Source organism: Rhea pennata, chromosome 2 (genome assembly GCF_028389875.1).
Source record: "Rhea pennata isolate bPtePen1 chromosome 2, bPtePen1.pri, whole genome shotgun sequence".
In the NCBI taxonomy this organism is placed as follows: domain Eukaryota; kingdom Metazoa; phylum Chordata; class Aves; order Rheiformes; family Rheidae; genus Rhea; species Rhea pennata.
Genome location: NC_084664.1, coordinates 80302224 through 80322360, shown reverse-complemented (window position 1 = coordinate 80322360; position 20137 = coordinate 80302224). Strand labels below are relative to the sequence as shown.

At 42.8% G+C, this 20137-nt stretch overlaps 1 protein-coding gene across 1 annotated transcript in view; it reads left to right on the top strand.

Moving 5' to 3' along the window:
* The first annotated feature begins 8068 nt into the window (after window positions 1-8068).
* MYO10 (myosin X) overlaps window positions 8069-20137 on the top strand; it is a 174563-nt gene continuing 162494 nt past the window's right edge. Inside the window, exon 1 of the mRNA XM_062569834.1 lies at window positions 8069-8114. Coding sequence (XP_062425818.1) covers window positions 8094-8114 — 21 coding nt within the window. The 5' untranslated portion in view covers window positions 8069-8093. The remainder of the gene's footprint in view (window positions 8115-20137) is intronic.

Sequence of the window (20137 nt, the reverse complement as noted above, 5' to 3'; positions counted from 1 at the left end):
TTATTAAGTTATAAATGTGGTTATGAAAGGATACAATGCTCAAAATTTGTTTTTGTATTATTAAATGCATTTTTGAAGGTGCTCCTTAAGAACACCTCCGGGTTTGAACATCTCAGGGTTTGTCGAGAAATTCTTTGAAACAGGTATTTTGTCCTCTTGCACTATAATGAGACTCCTTAATTTTTATCACAGGAAGGAATCTAGGGGAGTGGGGGAGGTATTTTACTCACCATGGCAGATGAATGGAAGAAAATCTCAAACAGAAGAGCACTGATAGACAGTGTTAATTTTTGTGCAAGTTGATAAAGTCTAACTATCTGAATGGCAAAAAATTTCCTAGAGCACAAGGGATGTGAAGGCTGCTCCTCCCGGCTTGCTGAAGCTGTAGTTTGCTGGGAGGAATAAATACTAAGAGCGATGCAGGGCACTCTTTTCCTTGCACTGCAGTGTGCCTTTCACTGTTGCAACAATATTTGTTTGCAAAGTATTACTGCAAACAAGATAGGGCACTGGCCAGAATTAAAACTTTCTTTTTCTGTCAGCAGTATCTTTTTATTAAAAAATATATATATATCAATTCCACAGAATCATTTGTTGCACTGACCCATAGCAACAAAACAGCTATGCCAGATGAGCATGCAGCACAGACAAATAGAGGCAGATGACTGGTTGACCATGCGCCAGCAATGTGCCCTTGTGGACAGGAAGGCCAATGGCATCCTGGGGTGCACTAGGAAGACTGTTGCCAGCAGGTCAAGGGAGGTGATCCTGCCCCTCTACTCAGCCCTGGGGAGGCCTCATCCTGAGTACTGTGTCCAGTGCTGGGCTCCCCACTAGAATAGAGACATGGAGCTGCTGGAGAGAGTCCAGCATAGGGCTACAAAGATGATGAGAGGGCTGGAGCATCTGTCCTATGAGCAACAGCTGCGAGAGCTGGGCCTCTTCAGCCTGGGGAAGAGAAGATTGAGGGGAGGGATCTTATCAATGTGTACAAGTACCTGAAGGGAGGGCGTCAAGGGGATGGGGACAAACTCTTTTCAGTTGTCCCATGTGACAGGACAAGAGGCAGTGGGCAGAAATTGAAGCACAGGAAATTCCACCTGACTGTGAGGGGGAATTTCTTCACTGTAAGAGTGACAGACCACTGGCACAGGTTGCCCAGAGAGATTGTGGAGTCTCCTTCTCTGGAGATCTTCAAGGCCCACCTGGATGCATCGCTGTCTAACATGCTCTCAGTGACCCTGCTGAGCGGAGTGGTTGGACTAGATGATCTCCAGAGGTCCCTTCTAACTTTACTGATTCTATGATTCTATGAGTGAAGCAGGTCATACTGAGGACCCATCATCCGTGCTAGGTGCATTTCAGGAGACATTATTTCAGGTTGGCTCTAGTCAGGTCCCATGTCCTGAACACCCTTTAGTTGGAAAGAGTGCTTCTGGAGCATATCTTTTAGCTTAACTTGCTGTGGAGATAACTGAGTGTGGTTTGGTTTGCAGCACAGAGCAGTCCCAGGGCATGCATCTGGAGATCCACTTCTAAGGAGCCAAGCTGCAATGCAGAGGTAGGCTCACCCTCTGTATATGTTACAGTGGAAGGAGTGATAAATGGTGAGGGTTGAGCACAGGCATTGTTTAAACTGGCTTGACACCACAAGTGAAAGGGAAGCCTTTGATTTTATATTTGCTGACCGAGCAGCTGCAGCGGTTTGACATATTCTTGTCCCTTGCTGTGGTTTGCAGCCCTTTACTGAAGATTTTTCCCTCCAATGCACTGCCAGTGACAAGTAAAGGGTGAATGTTCCTTGTTTGCTTCAGTAGAAATGAGGACAACCTAGTTTAAATTGCTAGAGGAGGTGTTTGGAACTCACCTGACTTCTGAAGCAGCAAAAGGCACCTTCTACATTCCTTTTCCTAGTCTCTGCTCATGCTGGTAACCTTCAGGAGAGAGGAAGCAACATTTGCACAACTCTAGCTACTTGATAAATGAACATATATGGAAGCCGTGACTGAGGAGGTTACAACTCTTAAGTTGCCTTTAAACATGTGCTTTTATGTAGACTTCTTGAGAGAAAACAAGGGAAATGTATTCACAATCTGTTCCTGAAGGAGATGAGAAAAACTTTCTTTGTTTCTTTTTTCCTTTTTCATATGCTTTCCCACTGTCTTTGTCCTTCAACTAATTATAACTTTTTTGAAAGCTTTTATCAGTCACTCCTGTTTTTCTTCCAGCAGAGGTTTTTATGCCATAAACCAATAGGCTTGTACAATACAATTTCCTCTGTGTGGTATTTTCTGTACAAACTGTATCCCAAGATGATGCACAGAATTAAGATGAGTAGGTTGTAAGTAAAATTGTGAAAGAAGAACTGAATTAAGAGATGCTTATGAGGAAGATATGCAGCTGCTGTCCTGAATGAGATGAAGAGTCAGTGAGGCTGAGGCACCCAGCAATGATAGAAGCTGAACGTAGGGCAGAGTCTACCACCAGCAGCAGTAATGCTGCCTAAAGGGCCCTGAAGGAAGCAGGTCATATCATGATGAGAGGGATGGAGTGAAAGGGGAGACTATCATAAGCAAGCGAGAGCAAGGCTCTGGAAAGGCAGTGCCTGGGGGACTGAGTAGAATTCAGGGACTAGATAAAAAGGTGGGGAGTTAGAAAGTTGCACATCTTGATATGTGTTACCAGCTGTTAAATCAAGAGATGGTTCTATGCAATTTGGGGGGGGGGGGCTGGATTCTGTGAAGTCATATTTTAAAATGTTGTAATAAAAAATGAGTTTATTATATAAAACATAAAACCCTGAATCTCCCAGGTCAAGGTTCTGGTCAGCAATTGTGTATAGTAATCTAATTCTCACAGTCACAGAAACACAGACAGTAGAGAAAATCAGTAAAAAAGAATCATTGGCAGGGCAAAACATACTTGATGCCCTTTGCCTGATCCCAAGCTGATAGAGTTAAATACACTGTCATAGGTAAACCCAACTCCATGATGACAGTTTGGGATTTGTATATCCTAAACAAAGAATGAGACTGCTGCTTTGGATGTGTGTCAGTCCAGCAGTGCAGAAGGTATCGCATCTGTTGTGTCTGTGATCGCCGCGTGGGTTTTCTATAGTTGTTATCTTTTCCTCAAAAAAGACTCCAGAAAGTATTATGCTGAAACTACAGTTGTACATATTAGGGTGTAAAGAGATGAAAATGATTGAAAAAGCTGTTATGATGCAGAAGAGAAAGAGGCTCAAGAAGCCAAGAAAACATCTCCCAGCTTTATTTCACTTCGTTCCTATTGGAAGCCTGTTTACGTAAGAAGAAAATGTTGCAATGACTTACTGCTATAGTAGCTGTTCCAAAATCTGCCAGCTATTCATTCATTTTTTATTTATTTATTACTCCTAAAGGTTAATGACTCAAATTCATATGTGAACATGAATAATTAATTTTGTCCATTTAGGGCTATACTCATTCTGGCAAGACGTAGGTTAGTGTAACAAGACCTAACACTCAGGTGCCTGGTATCTAATGGAGTTCACTGCTGGGAGTAAGATGCTCAGCTCCCTGTACAGTGCATGGGGAGAGCTGCCTAACTGAAAACAGGAGTCAAAAAGAGAGCAAGGCTATTCAGCCTGGGTATTCACTTAAACAGAATCCATTAATTATTTTGAAAACTAGAACTAAAACCTTGAACTGGCTTTACAGCCTGAGTACATGTTTATGAAGGAGCTGTGATGGACATGTGTGGAAGGGACTTGATTTTTTACTCTGCAGAGATGATAATTTTCCTGAAACATTTTTTTTTTTTTTTACTTACAATTGTGTCCTTACAGAGTGGTATGTTAAAAGTTGTGCACTATATGCTGTCACCCAGTACAGAAATATTTCTCTCTCCATTAATGCCTTGACCTTAAACTTTGAGATTGATTTGAATAATGTCAGCGTCAAACATCTTGTATACCAAAAGAGAGCTGAAACATGACTGGAGCTCAGAGGTACAACAACACTTCTGGAGAATAAATACAAGAAGCAGATAAACTCTTCTTTTGGAACAAGTTTAAAGAAACAGGAGTTCTCATCAGAAATGAGACCATAGGCAAAGCTTGTCCTAATATGAGGTATGCCATAGACAAAGACCCCAAGGGGAAAAATCTGAAAACACATTTTGGAGAAAGTATTGGCTGGAATAAGACCTTGAGGTGTCAATAAATACAAATAAATACTGCCTCCTTTTGCTGAGAAGAAAACTTAAATTATGCTCCTTTAAAGTAATAAGACTGAATTAACTGAATCTATCATCATTTAATTCTTTGGCTGAAAATAATTCACATGTCCTGCAGACTGCTTGGATTAGAAAAGGCAGCAGTGCTATGGGAGAGGGCCAGTGTCCAGGGTAGAGAAAGGTGAACCCTTCCAGAGGGTGGTCAGAGGAATAGCATTTGTGAAGCAAACCTGTGAGCCCCCCAATGTAGTGGTGCCTGATGCATCACAGGGCTGGAGCTGGCCTGGTTACCCCCTGGTGCACCGCTCCCTCAAGACAGGGGGACAGGCCCTGGTGGCCCACCCAGCACTGGCCCCTGATATTTATGGGAGAGTAAGTCCGATGAGAAAAGGTCCTTAGAAAAACATCTAGAATTTTGATCAGCTGTGCACAAGGTATTGAACGGGTTAAAGGTTTGCTAGGATGTAATTGTGTCTGCAAACTCTGTAATAAAAATAGGTGTAATAAATCTTTTAAAAAGGGCCTACAAATTTGGTCCGTGGAAATTCCCTGTGAAGAAGCATGGCTCAGGTGAAACATCTGATTTATAGGTAACTAGGTCGCAGTTGTTGTTTTTGCTTCCAGAGCAGAAATTAAGATGGCTGCATGCTATGGAAGCCTTTCAGTTTTAGAAGTCCAGGTTCATTGTAGCTACAAGGAGTATTTTGGAGCTAAAGAAAGAACAGAGATCTGTTATTTGTATGATATTTGGGTGAAATAGGGAGTTTAGCTACTACTCGGGGGTGGAGAGGAAGATCAGAAAAACAGAGTGAAGATGTGAAGTAATGCATATAACTGCAGTGTATTTAAGTGAGGAGTATCGAAACAGTCTATTGGAGTGGCTGAAAGAAAAACCAATATAACAAATGCAGAGGCTGTACTGTGCTAAGAGAGCTACTGGGGCCCTTTTAATAGCCACTAGGCACCAGCACAGAGGAGAGACCCTTACATCCAGGGAGGAGATACCTCCTCATAGTGGGACTGAGCCTTCAGTCCATTCCTGGTCCTTACCTAGGCTGAAATCAGAGCCCAAATATATGTGAGCAGCTTCAAAAGGAGGCAATTTACCTTAGGCACACAATCAGTGAAGGAATTTTTACAGATTAAAAGAAAATTGAATCTGTGCAGTACTGGCCAAGTCCCCAGATGTTCACAGATGTGTATGGAGTCTGGTATGGCAGATTTCTGGGGTTTTCCAGATTCCAAAACCATTGCACAAAATGAGTAAAAAAACATTTGGGGACATTTTCAGAGCTGGGAAAAGAAAAGCCATGTTTCATAACCCCTTCCTATGAAACACAGATGCCAGCACTTACAAACCATGAGCAGAACAGATGTAAGAACACAATGAACAAGAAAAGGCAGTAGCTTGTTGGAGCGACAGTATAAACTGCTGTTTCCATTTCCCCTCTGCTCCCCAGCACCCTTTTTGCAAGGCCCCTTCTGTTCCTTCTTCTCTGCAGTTATTCTAAATACTACGAGAAATCTTAAGAGCTTGACAGTCTTTTGCAATACATTCACGCCACAGGAGAATACTCGTTCTTCCTGTTACATATTTTCAGATGACATAAATCTGGTTGCATTCTGTTAGTAATGGTTCCTTGTAATTTACTGAAATATTTAAAAATAAACAGGCTGCTTTTACTGGATGAAAGATTAGAAGTTCTCATAAATTTCTAAGTTATTGTGCTTTACAGGCTTTACTATGTGCAATACAGTAGTGAGGCACGTGCATTGCATTCCAGTAGCATGCTGTCAAAGTACTCAATCAGAGGTCAGAAGAACTTAATAAATATTCCTGGTCTGATTCAGCCCTTCCAAATTTTGAACTTTGCTGAGCAGGGAGACTTTCTGGCATAGTGGTAGTGGGGGAAAAAATAATTCTCCTGAAGTAACGATGAAAGAGCAGCAGTTGATCTGGAAGGGAGTTACCAAATGTGTGCATAGGGATTTATGTCATGCAGCTATAATGGATAATGAATTACTCAGGCTGGCTGCACTGTGGCTTGTTACTGTGCAGACATGCCCTAACTCACCCTGGTGAAAACCTGGGCAGACCTTGAGTTTTGAAGCAACTGTAGGAAGGTAAGAACTGTATAGCTGGAGGTGGAGACTAAAGGGAGTGGGAAGCTGGCAAGAAAGTAACGCTCTTTGCCTTGAGGTGTCCCATGGGCGACTCCTGGCTAAGCTTGGCAGTGCTGGGACAGTGGCCTTGGTCATGCTACACTGAGCAGGCAGGCAGGGTGGAAGTGTTTCTGCTGCTGCTGTCGGGAGCAGTTGTGGCTGGCCGTGGTAAGAGGAGCTGAGGGGAGCTGGTGAATTACAGGAGCAAGCTATGTCTGAGGCAGCTGGTGCCTTCCTATGTGCTACACTTTGGTTTTTTTCTGTCTGGTGGGGTGGGCAGCCACAGCCCTCACACAGAGATCTAGCAAGTTTTCGTTCAGCAAAAAATCCTCTTGTGCTGGTTTTCCCAGCCCAAACTCTTGACTGCTGAGCAGTTTGGTTGGAAATCACTGCAGGAACCTCCAGGACCAGCAGAGCCCCATTTTGTACAATATCTATCTCAGAGCTGAATGTCTTTTACCTGCTCCCATCTTTATTCATTTTTTTTTGATGCAAGATTTGTGAAAATTTGAAGATGAGAGGAATGATTTTCCCCATACAGTGTATGTTCTTTTAAACTTGCTTTTTAAGTGGTGTTTGCTGTGCCCTATACATTCAAGCTGCTGTAATACTTTAAAAAATTGTGCATTTTGAACTACTTGTTGCTTTTGACAGCCAGGGCTGGTCTCCTGTGCTGCTCACATGTTCTAGCTCTCACAGAAATGTCACAGTTCTGCCTGAGAACAAAAGACTGGACACTGCATTTAGTTTCCTTATGGCTGGAATTTGTATAGTTCTTCCTGCAATGTCAGAGAAATAGGCCTACCTCAGCGAAATACATCTGCAAAATTTGATTCTTGTGTTGTGACCTACAGGTAGTGCCTAAATGCAGAACGATACTAATCCGATGGGCTAGAGCTTTGTATATGCTTTGCACACGCTTTGCACAAGGGTAAATGGTGGAGAAAGGTACAAAGCTAGGGAACGAGGCTCAGCACACTCCCACAACGCAGCATCAAAGAGCGATGCGATTTTGGTCGGTGCAGTTCCATCAATGAAGATACAAACGACTGACAGGAGCCTGCACACTAAGTTGCCACAAAGTCTAATTGGAGCTGGTTGCACGAGGAAAGCCTGCAGGTATATATTCTTTAAAGGAGATTCCACTTTGTCGGTAACTTTCGCTCAGTGCTGAAGCTTTGCAGGGCTTTGGAGGGCAGAAGAAGGGAGCAGAGAGCACCGCGGAGGCTCCGCGGGCGCTGGTGAGGCTTGGCGCGTCAAGGCGCGCACCTCTGCGTTCGGGCTGGAACCCCCGGGGCGCCGGCGCTGCGGCCCGGCGCGGCGCGGCGCGGCCGGGGGTCGCGGGCGACGCAGCCGGGGCGGGGCGGGGGCGCGGCTCCGCCTCTGCCCCGCCGCGACGGGGCGGCCCCGGGCGCGGGCAGGAGCGTGCGGCGGGAGCCTCCTTCCTCCCCCCCCCCCCCCTCCTCATTTTTCTTTTCCCTTTCCCTCTTTCCACTTCGCTTCCAGCGGCGGCAGCTATGCGCTGCCGGGATCGGCCGGGCGAGCGGCTCTGAGGGGTCGGACAAAGGCTGCGGGCCGGGGCCGGGGCGCGATGGGGCGGCGCGGCGGCTGAAGCGGCTCCGCTCGGGCCGGGCCGTGGCACATGGTGCGCGGCTGGGGCCCGGCGCTGCGCAGCCCCGCGGGCCGGCCGCCCGGCGGGCCGAGCCGCGGCCACCATGGACAACTTCTTGGCGGAGGTGAGCTCGCAGCGGGAGGCGGCGGGCTCTTCCTCCCTCCTCCTCTTCCTCGCCTGCGCGTCGGGCTTGCTTTGTGGGACGCGAGCAAGGAGGGCGGGCGGCTGCCGAAAAGCTCTCCGTGAGCGCTTTGTTTTTCAGGCCAACACTTCGGCATCTGCAGAAATAGTACTTTTCCGAGCCCCCTTTGAGGCTCAGCGAGGAAAAGTGCCCCGTGTGCGGGGGAGGGGGAAGGCGGCGGCCGGGCCAGGTGCGCCCCCTCGGAGCCGGCGGCGCGGCCCGGGGCGCGGGGGGCCGCGGCTGGCCACCGAGGGGGTCCTGCCGCCGTCCCTCCGCCCATCCCCGCGCCGTCGGGTGCCTAACGCTGCGCGGGCGCCGGCCGGCAATTTGAGGGCGAAACTGCAGGAGTCGCACGCGAAGTTGCGGGCTGCAGTCGGGTTTGGTTAGGAGGGTGTTCAAAGTTAATCTAAGGTCGTTACAGCGCCTGTAACGGGAGGTTTCCGTGGCTCGACGGCCCCGAAGCGCCGGGCAGCTGCCGCGCTCAGCACCGCCCGCAGACGGCCCGGTGCTTTGGCTCCCGAGCTGGCAGCCGCGCTGCCGGCGGTCCGGAGGGAGCCGGCGGGCGCAGCCGGAGGGCGCGGCGGCGGCTCCTGCGGGTACCTTGTGCCTTGCCCGCTGTTCGAGCTGTTTTGTTTAAGGCAGCACGAGGCGTTAGAAATGGCAGATCTAGCTTTGGTTCCCATTTGCTATTTGATACCGGGGAAATCACCCTCCTGCTACATAAAATGGGAAGTATATTCTTTTTTTTTTCCTCCTTTCATGGGCACCTGAGGCATCAGATGAGGGGTATTTCAGGAGCAGTGCTGTTGTTATGCAGCCTTTTTGGTAAGGGGTTTTTATAAAGCTCCTATTACTAAGTATAGACAAAATCTTGTGATACCAAATGCAAAGTAGTGAAGCTTCAGTCTTGAAAATAGTCTGAGCTCTCCAATTATCTTGTGGATCATGACAAGTTGATTATGTCGGGTGAGAAAATCCAATCAAAGACACTTTGTTACTTACTCCGGGTAAACACTAAAAATAGAAACCTGGGTTCTCTTCTGGCCTGTCCAAATTAGCTGAAGTTTATACAACAATGTTACTGAAGTGCCAATTTATACAACAATGTATTACCAACAATATTATCAAGCTCTTGTAGTGTGGATACAGCCTTAAAAATAGAAGGTGTTCAGTACTGATGCGTCTGTTTCTCTGTGTGCCCCTTTGTTGGGGAGAAGATTACTGGCAAAGCCTGCATCTGCGCTGTGGCTTCAGGTGAAGGACTGTATAACTAAAGCAATCGCCCCCCTCGCTGAAGTAGTTGCACTCCAAAGGCTTCAATATAGGCCAGGCATCGTTTTTCTAGGACTGTGATTCAGCTACAAAACTGTCCTTTGCCCTTATGCAGTACCTTCCCTAGTGGTCTCTGTGCTGTGCTGTTGATGCTCCCACAAGAAAACCAGCTGCCCTGTCTACCGGAATAGGAATTAGTCAAACAAAAGGAGGTTGTATACCTTACTGCTTGTTAGCTTTTCATTTGTCACACAACAGTAGTTCTGACGAGAGCAGTAAGAAGGGAGAACTGCAGGATTAACTTTTTCAAGAAATGTGGGTGAAGCAATAATGTTATTTTATTTTTTCCTGGAGAGGATGTAGCCCTCATCTTTCAAAGGCTTGCAAGCCATGAGCAACATGGTAGTATTAGCCTAGGCTCACAAAATTAACCTGAAGAGTCATCAGCACTGACACAAAATGTACTTCCATGCCCTACCTAATGATGAAGAGGAGAGTTAATGGTTTTGACTCCTCTGTGAGACAGAATTACATGCTCCAGGCAAAGAGCAAGTAAATTTTGCCAGTCTGTGTTAGTATTTCAACATATATTTATGTTAATTTATGGTTGCTGCATGCAAACTTTGATCTTTCTTAAGAACTCTTACTCCCTTTCAACATGTTGCTATTACTTTAAAAGATCAGTAAATATAGCACCTTGACTTTAATCTGCATCCAAAGTCCCACCCATAAGTGTAAACATTTTTCTGTGCTAACACTGGAGCGTATGTAAATCACATGTAGAGAGCATAACGCACGATAGTGGAAACGCACAGGGCCTGACCCAGCTACCACAGAACAACTTCTGTTCTAGGCACCGGATTGAGCCACTAGCTGGCTAATTTAATTTGTGTGAGGCAGACATCCTGCAGCTGCTCTTTATGAAAATATTTACTGACTTATCTGAGAGAATTATTGTTCTCATTAAAATAAGTTCTAGTGCACCTCAGTGAAAGAAAGAGGGGAACTGGATGAAAGGAGCAGGTAATAAGTCTAATCTGCTCTCCTTTGATGGTGACCTAAGTCCACTGATGTGTTTTGGGAGAAAATCTGATAAGAGAGTAGGGTGTATACTTGCTTAAGGGGATTAACATGGCACTGTGTAGGGGAAGCTCCCGCATGCTACCAAGACTCCCCTTTGAGTGTGCTACAGGAATCTCTCAGCTATTGTAGAACAGTATTGTACAACTAAATAGCATTTTAGGAAAAAAAAAGCTGCACATCTTTTTTCTCTCGTATTTTTATATAGCTATATAATAGGTAGTTGCTAATTGTAACCCACTCTAAGTATATTAGTTTATTCATTAGAGCAAAATTACGCAGTTGAGTAAGATACTTGTTAGAGCATATGTGGTGTGTGTTTTACAGAGAAAGCATTCTTGTTAGTACTTGCTGCCGTAAATAAGATCTAGGATAATTCTGAGCTCGTGCCAATCAGCTTATGCTACGGTCTTCCACAACTTCACAGCTTTTTTGCTTCTGAATCTTGCTGTTCAGTTTCTGGCTTGCCATTATTTTCCTTTACTACTCACATGACTTTCATTTCTTTTTCATTTCTTTTATTTCTTGTTGCATGCAACAAATGGTTTTATCTGTCTTTGGAGGAGCCTTGACTTCCATCCCCATCCCAGTTTCCTAATTCAGCCAATTAAAAAAAAATGCCCCAAATAAAAAGGCTAGAAGAGTTGCCCTGGAATTTACCCTCCAAAATACTCTTAATACTTAAATAGGTTAAAGTAATTTTAAAGCTATATTTTCACTACAGAGGAGAATTGTATTCTAAATTTTTGTACCATAAGGTTGACTCTTTGAAACTATTTCAAGCTGTTGGTTAATCAGTGCTAACTTCTGTGGTTTGAAAGAAAACAGATGTTAGAATCTTAACCTTTATAGTATATTTACTATTTACATATTATGAAATGTCTTTTTTCATATGTAAAACCTTTTAGAAATCCCAGAGATCCATAATGAAGATTAAAATATTAAAAATGTGGATTTGTTTAATGGAGCTATTTGGATGTGTTCCTCAAAAAATAAAAAATAGTTAAAAAAAAAAAAGTTCTCAAATGTTTTACCAACAACTAGGGTTCTCATAAGGAAGCATTCCCCTATGGAAGCTGAGGATAGACTTCTTTTTTCAGTGAGAATTTACATCTTAAAAGGGGATGTGTGCTGTGAGCTAAGGAGGAATACCCTCCTGCGATGAGAAGGGAACGTGAGGAATTTTTGCACGAAAAAGGCAAGAGGGAAGCCCAAACTGCAATTTCAGCTTCTGAAGTTCTCAAGTGGTGTTCACCAGGGTAGCAGAGGCAATGGATGGAGAAGTCAGGTTCATCCTCTTGTCCTTATGTAAGGAATCACTTTGCTCTGTATCTAGGGGACCTTGCCATATGGGGAGTGTTGCGGTTTCTGGGTAGAGGTGAGGCTGCTGGAGGAGCAGTGGCTCTGCAGGAAATGAGCGCTGGGTGGACAGTCTGCTGTGGGCCGTGGTACCTGCTGGTGGGGTTCTGCCTCATCAGAAACACCATGTGTCCCTAGTAGATACAGTCAGAGGCCTTATGAAGTGCTCTCGTCAGGCCTGCTGTTGTGAACAGAGTGAGCCAGAAGTGCTGCAGCATACACCTGTCAGAGGTTAGCACATCGGAGAGGGAGGTAAACCCCGTTCACCTCAGCAGCGGTTCGCCTGGCTGTGCTGTTCGGTGCCAAGTGCCCCAGCGTGTCCCTGAAAGACAAACCTGCTATGCAGAGAAGGCCCAAAGCTACCTTCCAAACACTGCTCAGCTTCTGCTGAGCTCCCCAGCACTCGGGTACTGAGTGGCAGTGGCAAGATTTCATGTAGTTATTGGTATTACTGAGACTAAAAATCACAGGACTTTTTTCCCCTTAGTTTCCACAACTAGGAAAGGAGAAAGGAGAACTATTTTCTCCTGCTTTCTGGCCTAGGTGGGTAGATAATATGGAGTGTGACTGCTGCAAAAGCATCATATGGAGGTCCAACTGATGTTTCTCTCATGTTGCACAGAGATTTACTAGGGACTCCTTTGAGGCAAGACAGATACTATGTGTCCACCTGCTTCTGTGTCTAGCAGTACTTTAATTCAGAAGGGTTTCTTTGTGGTTGCCTTCCGCAGTTGAGTGTATTTGCTTAAGTGTCTGAAGAGCAGGTTTTTTGGCACATGTCTCCGTGTGTGTGTCCTGCAGGAGCAAGTGTCTGAACCTCCTTTTGTGGGAAGGATGCTGGGGCAAAAACTATTTTGGAGGTTTTGAACTTAACTGTAGGGAACTGTCAGAGCTGGTACCTGTCAAGCCTGGATAGGCAGTTTGCAGCAAGCTTTTTCTTGGTACTCTCATGCTACAGCATTTGAAAGATTACTGTGTTTCAGTGCAGCATCATTCAAGAAAACCTTTGAGAGCATTGCCATTCTTTGCACCTACGTGACCTTGGCACTGAGAAGTGTTTGGTCCTAAAGTGAAAATTTGATGATGCGAATAAACTTCAGAATTGATATTGGGGGCAGGTTTAGCTCAGTTGGTTAGAGCATGGTGCTGCTAATGCCAAGGTAGTGGGTTCAGTCCCTGTATGGGCTACGCTGAGGGTTGGGCTAGATGATTTCCAGAGATCCCTTCCAACCTTACCGTTCTATGATTCTATGAATGAGTTCTGGCTATGCTGTGCAGGTAACTTACTTATGAGTTTAGAATAACCTCACTTGCCTCCATGCAGATGTTTTACAGGTATGTAAGTACTGATGTGATGTCACAACTTGTAACATTGGGTTAGATACTCCAGCAAAGCTGCATTTTAGACTGCTGGGACAAAACCATGGCTTAGGCTTAAACGTTGTGTTTCTTGAGAACCTCTAAATGCAAAGCTATGCCAGTGAGGAATTGTGCCTCTTTCAGCTATTGACATTGGCTGCATTTCAGAAGTTTGAGAGGTGTGCATACTTCTTATTTAGATCTTTTTAAAACTGTTTGTTGCTTTGTCAACAGTTATTTTTATGTTAATTAGAAAACATATTTTGAGTAAAAATGTTTTGGAGGACTCTAAACTATCTTACTGAGTCAGAAAGAGGAGATTTTTTTTTTTCTATAAGACAGGAAATCATGTGTTCAGCTCATTGGTAGCACGTAATCTCCACTGCCTACTACATATATTTCACATGTGCCTTTCATAAGATGCATTTGTACAACTGAAGCATAGTCATAACTGGGTTGGAGCCTAGCAGCCCTGCTGGCACCATGAATATTATAAAATGGTACAAGAATTCTCTTAAAGCTATAAAACACATAACTATAGAAATTAGCAATAGAAGCTGTACATTGTGCAGAATCTGCTTGTGGTTTTTTAGGTATGTTCCACCAGACTCCAGCTCTAGGAGAGCTATGAGGACCTCACCAATACAAAAATCATGGTTTCTTCTGAGTCTTTTTTTCCATAACTCCTTGTGATGCTCTACTGAAATAGTTACATTTTTTCTCCTGTGGTTTCCCTAATTGTATGTTCCTGTCAGCATTTTGTGTACAAGCTATTTTGTTAATCAGATTTTCTTGCCTATATGTATTTCATACAGTGAGAGGAGACCAGAGGTGCTTTTTGGGGGAGGGAGGGCAGATCTGTATGGCCGAAGAAACCTTGGGAGTTAATTTGATTTCAGTTCATCTGCTTTGCTGTGTAGAAGCAGGCAGGTAGAGGGTATGTAAGAGTGGCTCATGGGCGTAAGAGTCTTTCTATACCATGTGCTATATGCTTCTTAGTGTCCTGCAGTCTGCAGGTGACTATGGGAGGAGAGATGAGACCAAAGCCAGGACAGAGACCTGGCATGTTGCTGGGCTGCAGGAACTTTATCTTCTCACCATAAAAGTAAGATGTTCAAGCAAACCTCATCTCTGCCAGGTTCCCTGGGTGAACACTTGAGGATCGCTAGTGCAGGGCAGTTGGGTTGTTCTGCCCCCTGTGAATGGATATCGAAGTGACATTGCAAACCTCTTTATTATTATTTTTTTGAAGCAGTTGCATAGTTAGCTGCTCAGTAGAAGGATTTGCATTGGAAAGTATAGCCAGCCCCAGTTATTTTTTAAAACAAGTGGCCTGCACTTGGTTTTTTTGCCGTTCTGTGGGGGTAGAAGGTGCTAAGAAATCTACACAGAAGACTGCTTAAAAAAAATAAAAAAAAAAAAAAAAAAAAAAAAAAAAAAGGAGAGGAGGGAGGGAGAAGAGAGCAGAAAGGAAGAGAAATTTGTTTCTTCAGTCATCTGGACAGTTTATTGACCAGTGAAGCGATTTATGATTATTTTATCAGCTTGAAGTAACAAAAAATATTTTTGTTTTTATTTTTGTTTTTTGTTTTTTTTCCCTGGGAAAGCCCATGCTTTAATGCATGTTTGAAGAAATAGAGCTCATACTACATTGCTGATAGAATTCACTCAGTGTGGTTTAATACCCTTATCAGATAACCTGGTCCCATGAGTAACCTGAGAAATCCTAAAGCCTTTCAGTGTATTTGCTGCAAATGATGGAAGGGAAAGTTTGGGGCCCCTGAGCAGTAATTATACTCTCAGTTGGTTCAGTTGTACCACAGTGTGCTTTCATGGTGGTGATTTTAGATGAATCTTTCAACTTAAGTAAGACCACATTAGTTTCTCATGAATCTCTTACTTTTTTTTTTGGCTTCAGAAGATACTTCAAGGAAAACTGGTAGGTCCTTGATACATAGATACAGTTTCTGCTTTTACATAGAACAAATACAGGCCTTAGTAAGTGAATAGTGCACCTGGCTTTTGTTTTAACATGGGAAGTAAATACTGCTACAACTTTAAAAAAATGTAGCAATATACATTTTTGTTTACGTATGTTGGGTGGGGATAGAGCACCAGTGTAGGTTATGAGTTAGGAGGAAGTGGCAGCCATCCCCTGCAGCAGGTGTGCTCTGGCAGGCAGCAGCTCCATCCTTCACACACACATGGTGCGTACATGCTGGTTCTCCCTGGCGCTTCTCTAAAGGTCTGCGAGATGTTTCCCCTGGGCAGTTTGATCTCAGACCTTTTCAGCTACAGGGCTTATATTTCTTGTAGTGAATCACAGTCTCCAATTGTGGTCTGAGCTAGAAACTTAGTTTGGGTGGAGCCTTGGTAAAAGTTCAGGAGGTAAAAAGTTGCTATGAATTAAGACTGTTGCTGGAAGTGGAAAGAATTACCACCCTTAAGTCACTAATTGTGGCTGCTCTACATGTTTTGGGATGTTACCTCAAAACTTGCTAAACTGATTATAACTTCTGGCTTGTATGAGAGGGCCATGGCTTATGTACTCTCATTTCTCTTGATATTCTTCCTATTATCATGGCTTGACAATTTAAACCAATAGAGAGACAGAAAGAAGGATGGCTAGATATTGAGGCAGCAGTTCTGGTCAAACTGTTGATTATTATTATTCAAATTTTACCTGAATTGCATGTATTTTCTTATTTACTTATGATTTTCTAAGATGTCCTGTGTATGTCTCAAATATAAATTTGAGTGTTGTCCATGGGTAATGTTTACTCTAATAAAAATTTGTTTTGGACAGCATACTGATTAAGACAGGTTAATTGGATTATCATTTTGGCTAGAAGTCTATTAAGTATCTGAAGTGCCCCATTCTTTCAAAGATGTAATTTTTTATAGTTTGAATACAGAATGAGATCTGATATTAACTGTCTTCTAGGTCTGTCTTGTGAAGTAAACGGTATCCATGATGAAGAAGAAATTACTGTTTTGTTGCAGAGCAAATTTGAATGTTGCGTTGGGAAGGTATAAAGGAAAAGGATTATTGGGAAGGAGTAGAAGAGATGAGTGAAGAGCAACACTGAGTTTACCAGTATTTCTAAATGTACCAGTAAAAAGGATTGAGGGAGAATGTACTACCCAATCCTAGGCTCATTCCTGCAAAGTCAGTAGTAAAGGTTATAATTTCAGGTAGGTTCAAATACAGTCAGTACTTGTTTTTTGATGTATTGAGCTGGTTAGGTAGTGTAGAACTGAATAAAATGTATGTTTTGTGGCTATTCTGTAGGGCATCATTTCACAGAAATCATGATTGCTTCGACATTTTCCCACTGCAAGCTAATGACTGACTGGGCAGGGCTGCTGTAAAGATGTCACTCCTCTGAGGATGTTTGTTTTACTGATTCCTGTAAGTACTTATTCGCTGATTAGATGTCATTTTCCTTTGCTGCTAAGTGACAATTTTTCAGTCTAGCCTGTAAGAGCCTTTTTATTTGGCAGAAAATTAAGGGTTTCTTACACTGAGATTTCAATCATAAGTGATGTTGGAGAAACTTGATAGTGTGTTGAATGACTTTACTAGTAACAGAATTGGTTTTGGTTCAGGTTTGAGACATGGCAGATGCCGGTACACATTTGGTTATACCGATCAAAGTTAGCATTTTTTATTTTGTGTAAGCTCTTCTGTAGAGTGGGTTACCAACTGGTTTCTTGATAAGAACTTGCCATTTTTCCCAAAGAACAGTTACGTTCGTAGTTATTTTTTGCAACAAAGAAGCAACCATACTTAGCGATTGGGAGGAAAAAAAAACAAACGAGATGATACTCTAGCCCTTTTAAGCTGGATTTTGCATGTGGCCTTGCCTCCAGTAGATATATTTCAGCGCGTTGGATCAAAGCCTAAATGTGGGAGTTGGTTTAGCACCTTCTTTTCCTTTTTAGAATTAATGACATGCTGACAAATGAGGGAAAATATCCTGGAAGTTAATCTTTATCAGTCTTCTGTACCATTCGGTAGACTATCAGAGTTCAGAGTTGAATAGAGTTCCTATATTTGTATGTTAATATGTTTTTGAATATACAGCATATACTTAAATTACTTTAGTGGATCATTTGCCTGATTTATGGTATTAGACTTTCTTTTCTTTGAAAGATGTGTCACCTTCATCTTGTGGTAATCTTTGCTATTTTTTTTTCCTCTTTTGTCAGAGTAAATGTTAAGCAAAGGTGAATACTGAAGAAGTTTCCTAGGTGGGTTAAATCTTTCTGTGAAAGTATTTGGGTTTTGCTTTTGTTTCATTCCAACTAAAGGAGAGGGGAAGGAAGAGAGGTACGTTCAGCAGCAGACTTCAGCAGCTAAGCTGTGTCTTCACCTGTGTGATCCTGGCATGTGACTGGTTAACTCCTGAGTTGAAGACTCAGGAAATAAAAGGCTAAGTGCACTTTGATGTGTTAGTGTTGTCTCTTCCTAAATATTCTTGGATCCTTTTCATAATCCTTTATTATAGCCCTGTGATATGAGAATGTGTTAATACAAGAATTTCTTTGTTTTGCTTTGGAGGATGCCCTTACAGGAGATGCCACATACCTTAGCAGAGGAAAATGTTGGGTTGTTCGTTGTTTTCCTGGGGCCGTAGCTACATTCCCACCCTCAGCCAGTTTACCAAAGGGGTTTTTCTCATGGCATTTCTGCCTGTATACTGGGATAGTTGTTAAATGTGCTATGTTTTTTTTAATTAATTGACATGGTTATACATGCTGTCGGAATGGCACATGTTTGTCCAAGACTGCTATCAGTCTGCAAGTCAGAATTGATTTTAGTGTCTGTAGTGTATGAGGCTCAGTTGGTGGAGGACTTCAGCTAGAATTACAAAGCTGAGTATTTTTGAAAGTTGTCATTGAAACTAGACACCCAAACCCTGGTTGCTGTTGTTCTTGTCATTGCAATATTTTATCAGGTGAAGTAAAACACATTGATTTTACTATCCCACAAGAATGGGATAGTTTTTCTTAAGTTGTTTATTCTAAGGAAAAATCAAATCCCTTTGTTTTATGCATCATCCTAGTTAATGAGAACAGTGGACTGTGTAGGGTGATCATTTCTTTTTGACCATTTTAGTGGGTCAAAAAAGAACCATCTGTCTTGGTTAGGGTATATTTTTATTTGGTTCACAAGGAAGACAAGTTGGCAAGACTGTGAAGTTCATGTCAGGACAAGAAGTAGACGAAGACTGTGTAGGTCAGACTTCTTGTTTTGTTGCTTGTCTTTTTGGGTCTCTTCCCCTTTTTAAATATAGGCTATGGTTTTGTAATTTCAGTTTATCTCCTTATTACAGCTTTCTGTTGATAAGCACAATGAATAGGTTTGTTTGCTGTGTGCAATGATTTAGCCTTGTATGTTCATAGAAGAAAATCAGTGTGACTTTTATAGCAGGGCTTTGAAGGATGGCATTTCCTGTTTCTTTTCAAAGTATATACCACAAAGAATATCTGATGAAGTGAGCTCTTTGTTGTTTAAACTCTGAGAATCTTATTCTGCCATGTGATACTTAATAATCCATTTTCAGGAATAAACAAACTATTCAACGCAGCAAATCTGTGCTATAAGGCATATTTTGCATGGCAGCATTTTTTTTTCGTTTGTAATTATGTTGCTAATATTTTACACACCAAATCTGAAAAGTTAAAATGGATAGCAGATGGAACTATGATGTAAAGCTGCTTAGCATTTGCTGCAAAATGGTGATTCTTTGGTTTGTGTTAGAGTTTTGAGTCTCTACTGCTAATTTCCGTGTTTTCTTTCTTTTTTTTTCCCCCTCTTTTTTTTGCTTTGGTGATTCAGTACCTAAATGACTACAGCCCTGGAACTACTGAGGTCCACTCCCTGGGTTCTTGTACAGGAACTGATGTATAAACATAATACATACTGTAGTGGAATGCAATTCTTGTGTTAAGCTTTTGATGATATTCAGATCAGTGGGGTTCTTGCAAGCTTCCAGTGCCCCTTTAGTGATAACTAGTTTCTGAGCAGTTCTTACTGGGGTTCTTAATGTGCCAAAGAGAAACGCTCAAATATGGGATCCTTTTTCCTCAGATAGTAGTTCAGCATCTACTCTTTCCCATGTGCTTCTGGACTTTGATAAATACAGGTGGTAATAATGAATTTGGAGTTCTTGAGCTCCTGTTTTGCTGACTGGAACAATCATTTATATTGCTTGCAGATTTTTTATTTGAAAAGTGTCAATTGCTTTATGTAGTCAGAGGCCACAAAAACTTGGTTGTTTTTTTCCAGGACTTTTGTCATTTTTCTGGAAGGTAGCAGCACAAGCTGCAGTTGTCCAGGAGCACAGGGATATACCTCACACTACACTTGTAGATGAGGGTCAGTTTACATAGGAATAGAAAAGTGCAGATGTGCATTAATCAGTAGCTAAAATGAAAGGGCAAGAAGGGCTTAGCACCAGGATATTTGGGACAATTGCAGCAAGTGAGCATGGCAGTCAGTCACTGAGGGAATAGCCTGAGGCATTCCTGAGGGAAATATTTAAAAGTAGCTCGTGTTAGACTGAGCAGATATTTAACAGGACTGCTTGCCCTGTCGAAGAGGCCAGCTCTGCTATTGGTGGTCATTCAAAAGTGTTTCTGCAGTGCTTTGCCAACTCTTTTGACTATATAATCATGTTTAATAACCTGTCCACATTGGCAATTAGTGTTTTGTAATACTTCTGACATGATTCTACAGTCAGTCCTCTGTGTAGGACAGGTAAGTGCCTATTACTGATAGGGCAGGAGAAGCATGTCTGATAGCGAACTCATTAAAATGAGTAACTTAAACCTAAACATTTTTTCTTTGCAATTCTTATCAAATATGGAGAATGATCTCCTGTTGCTAT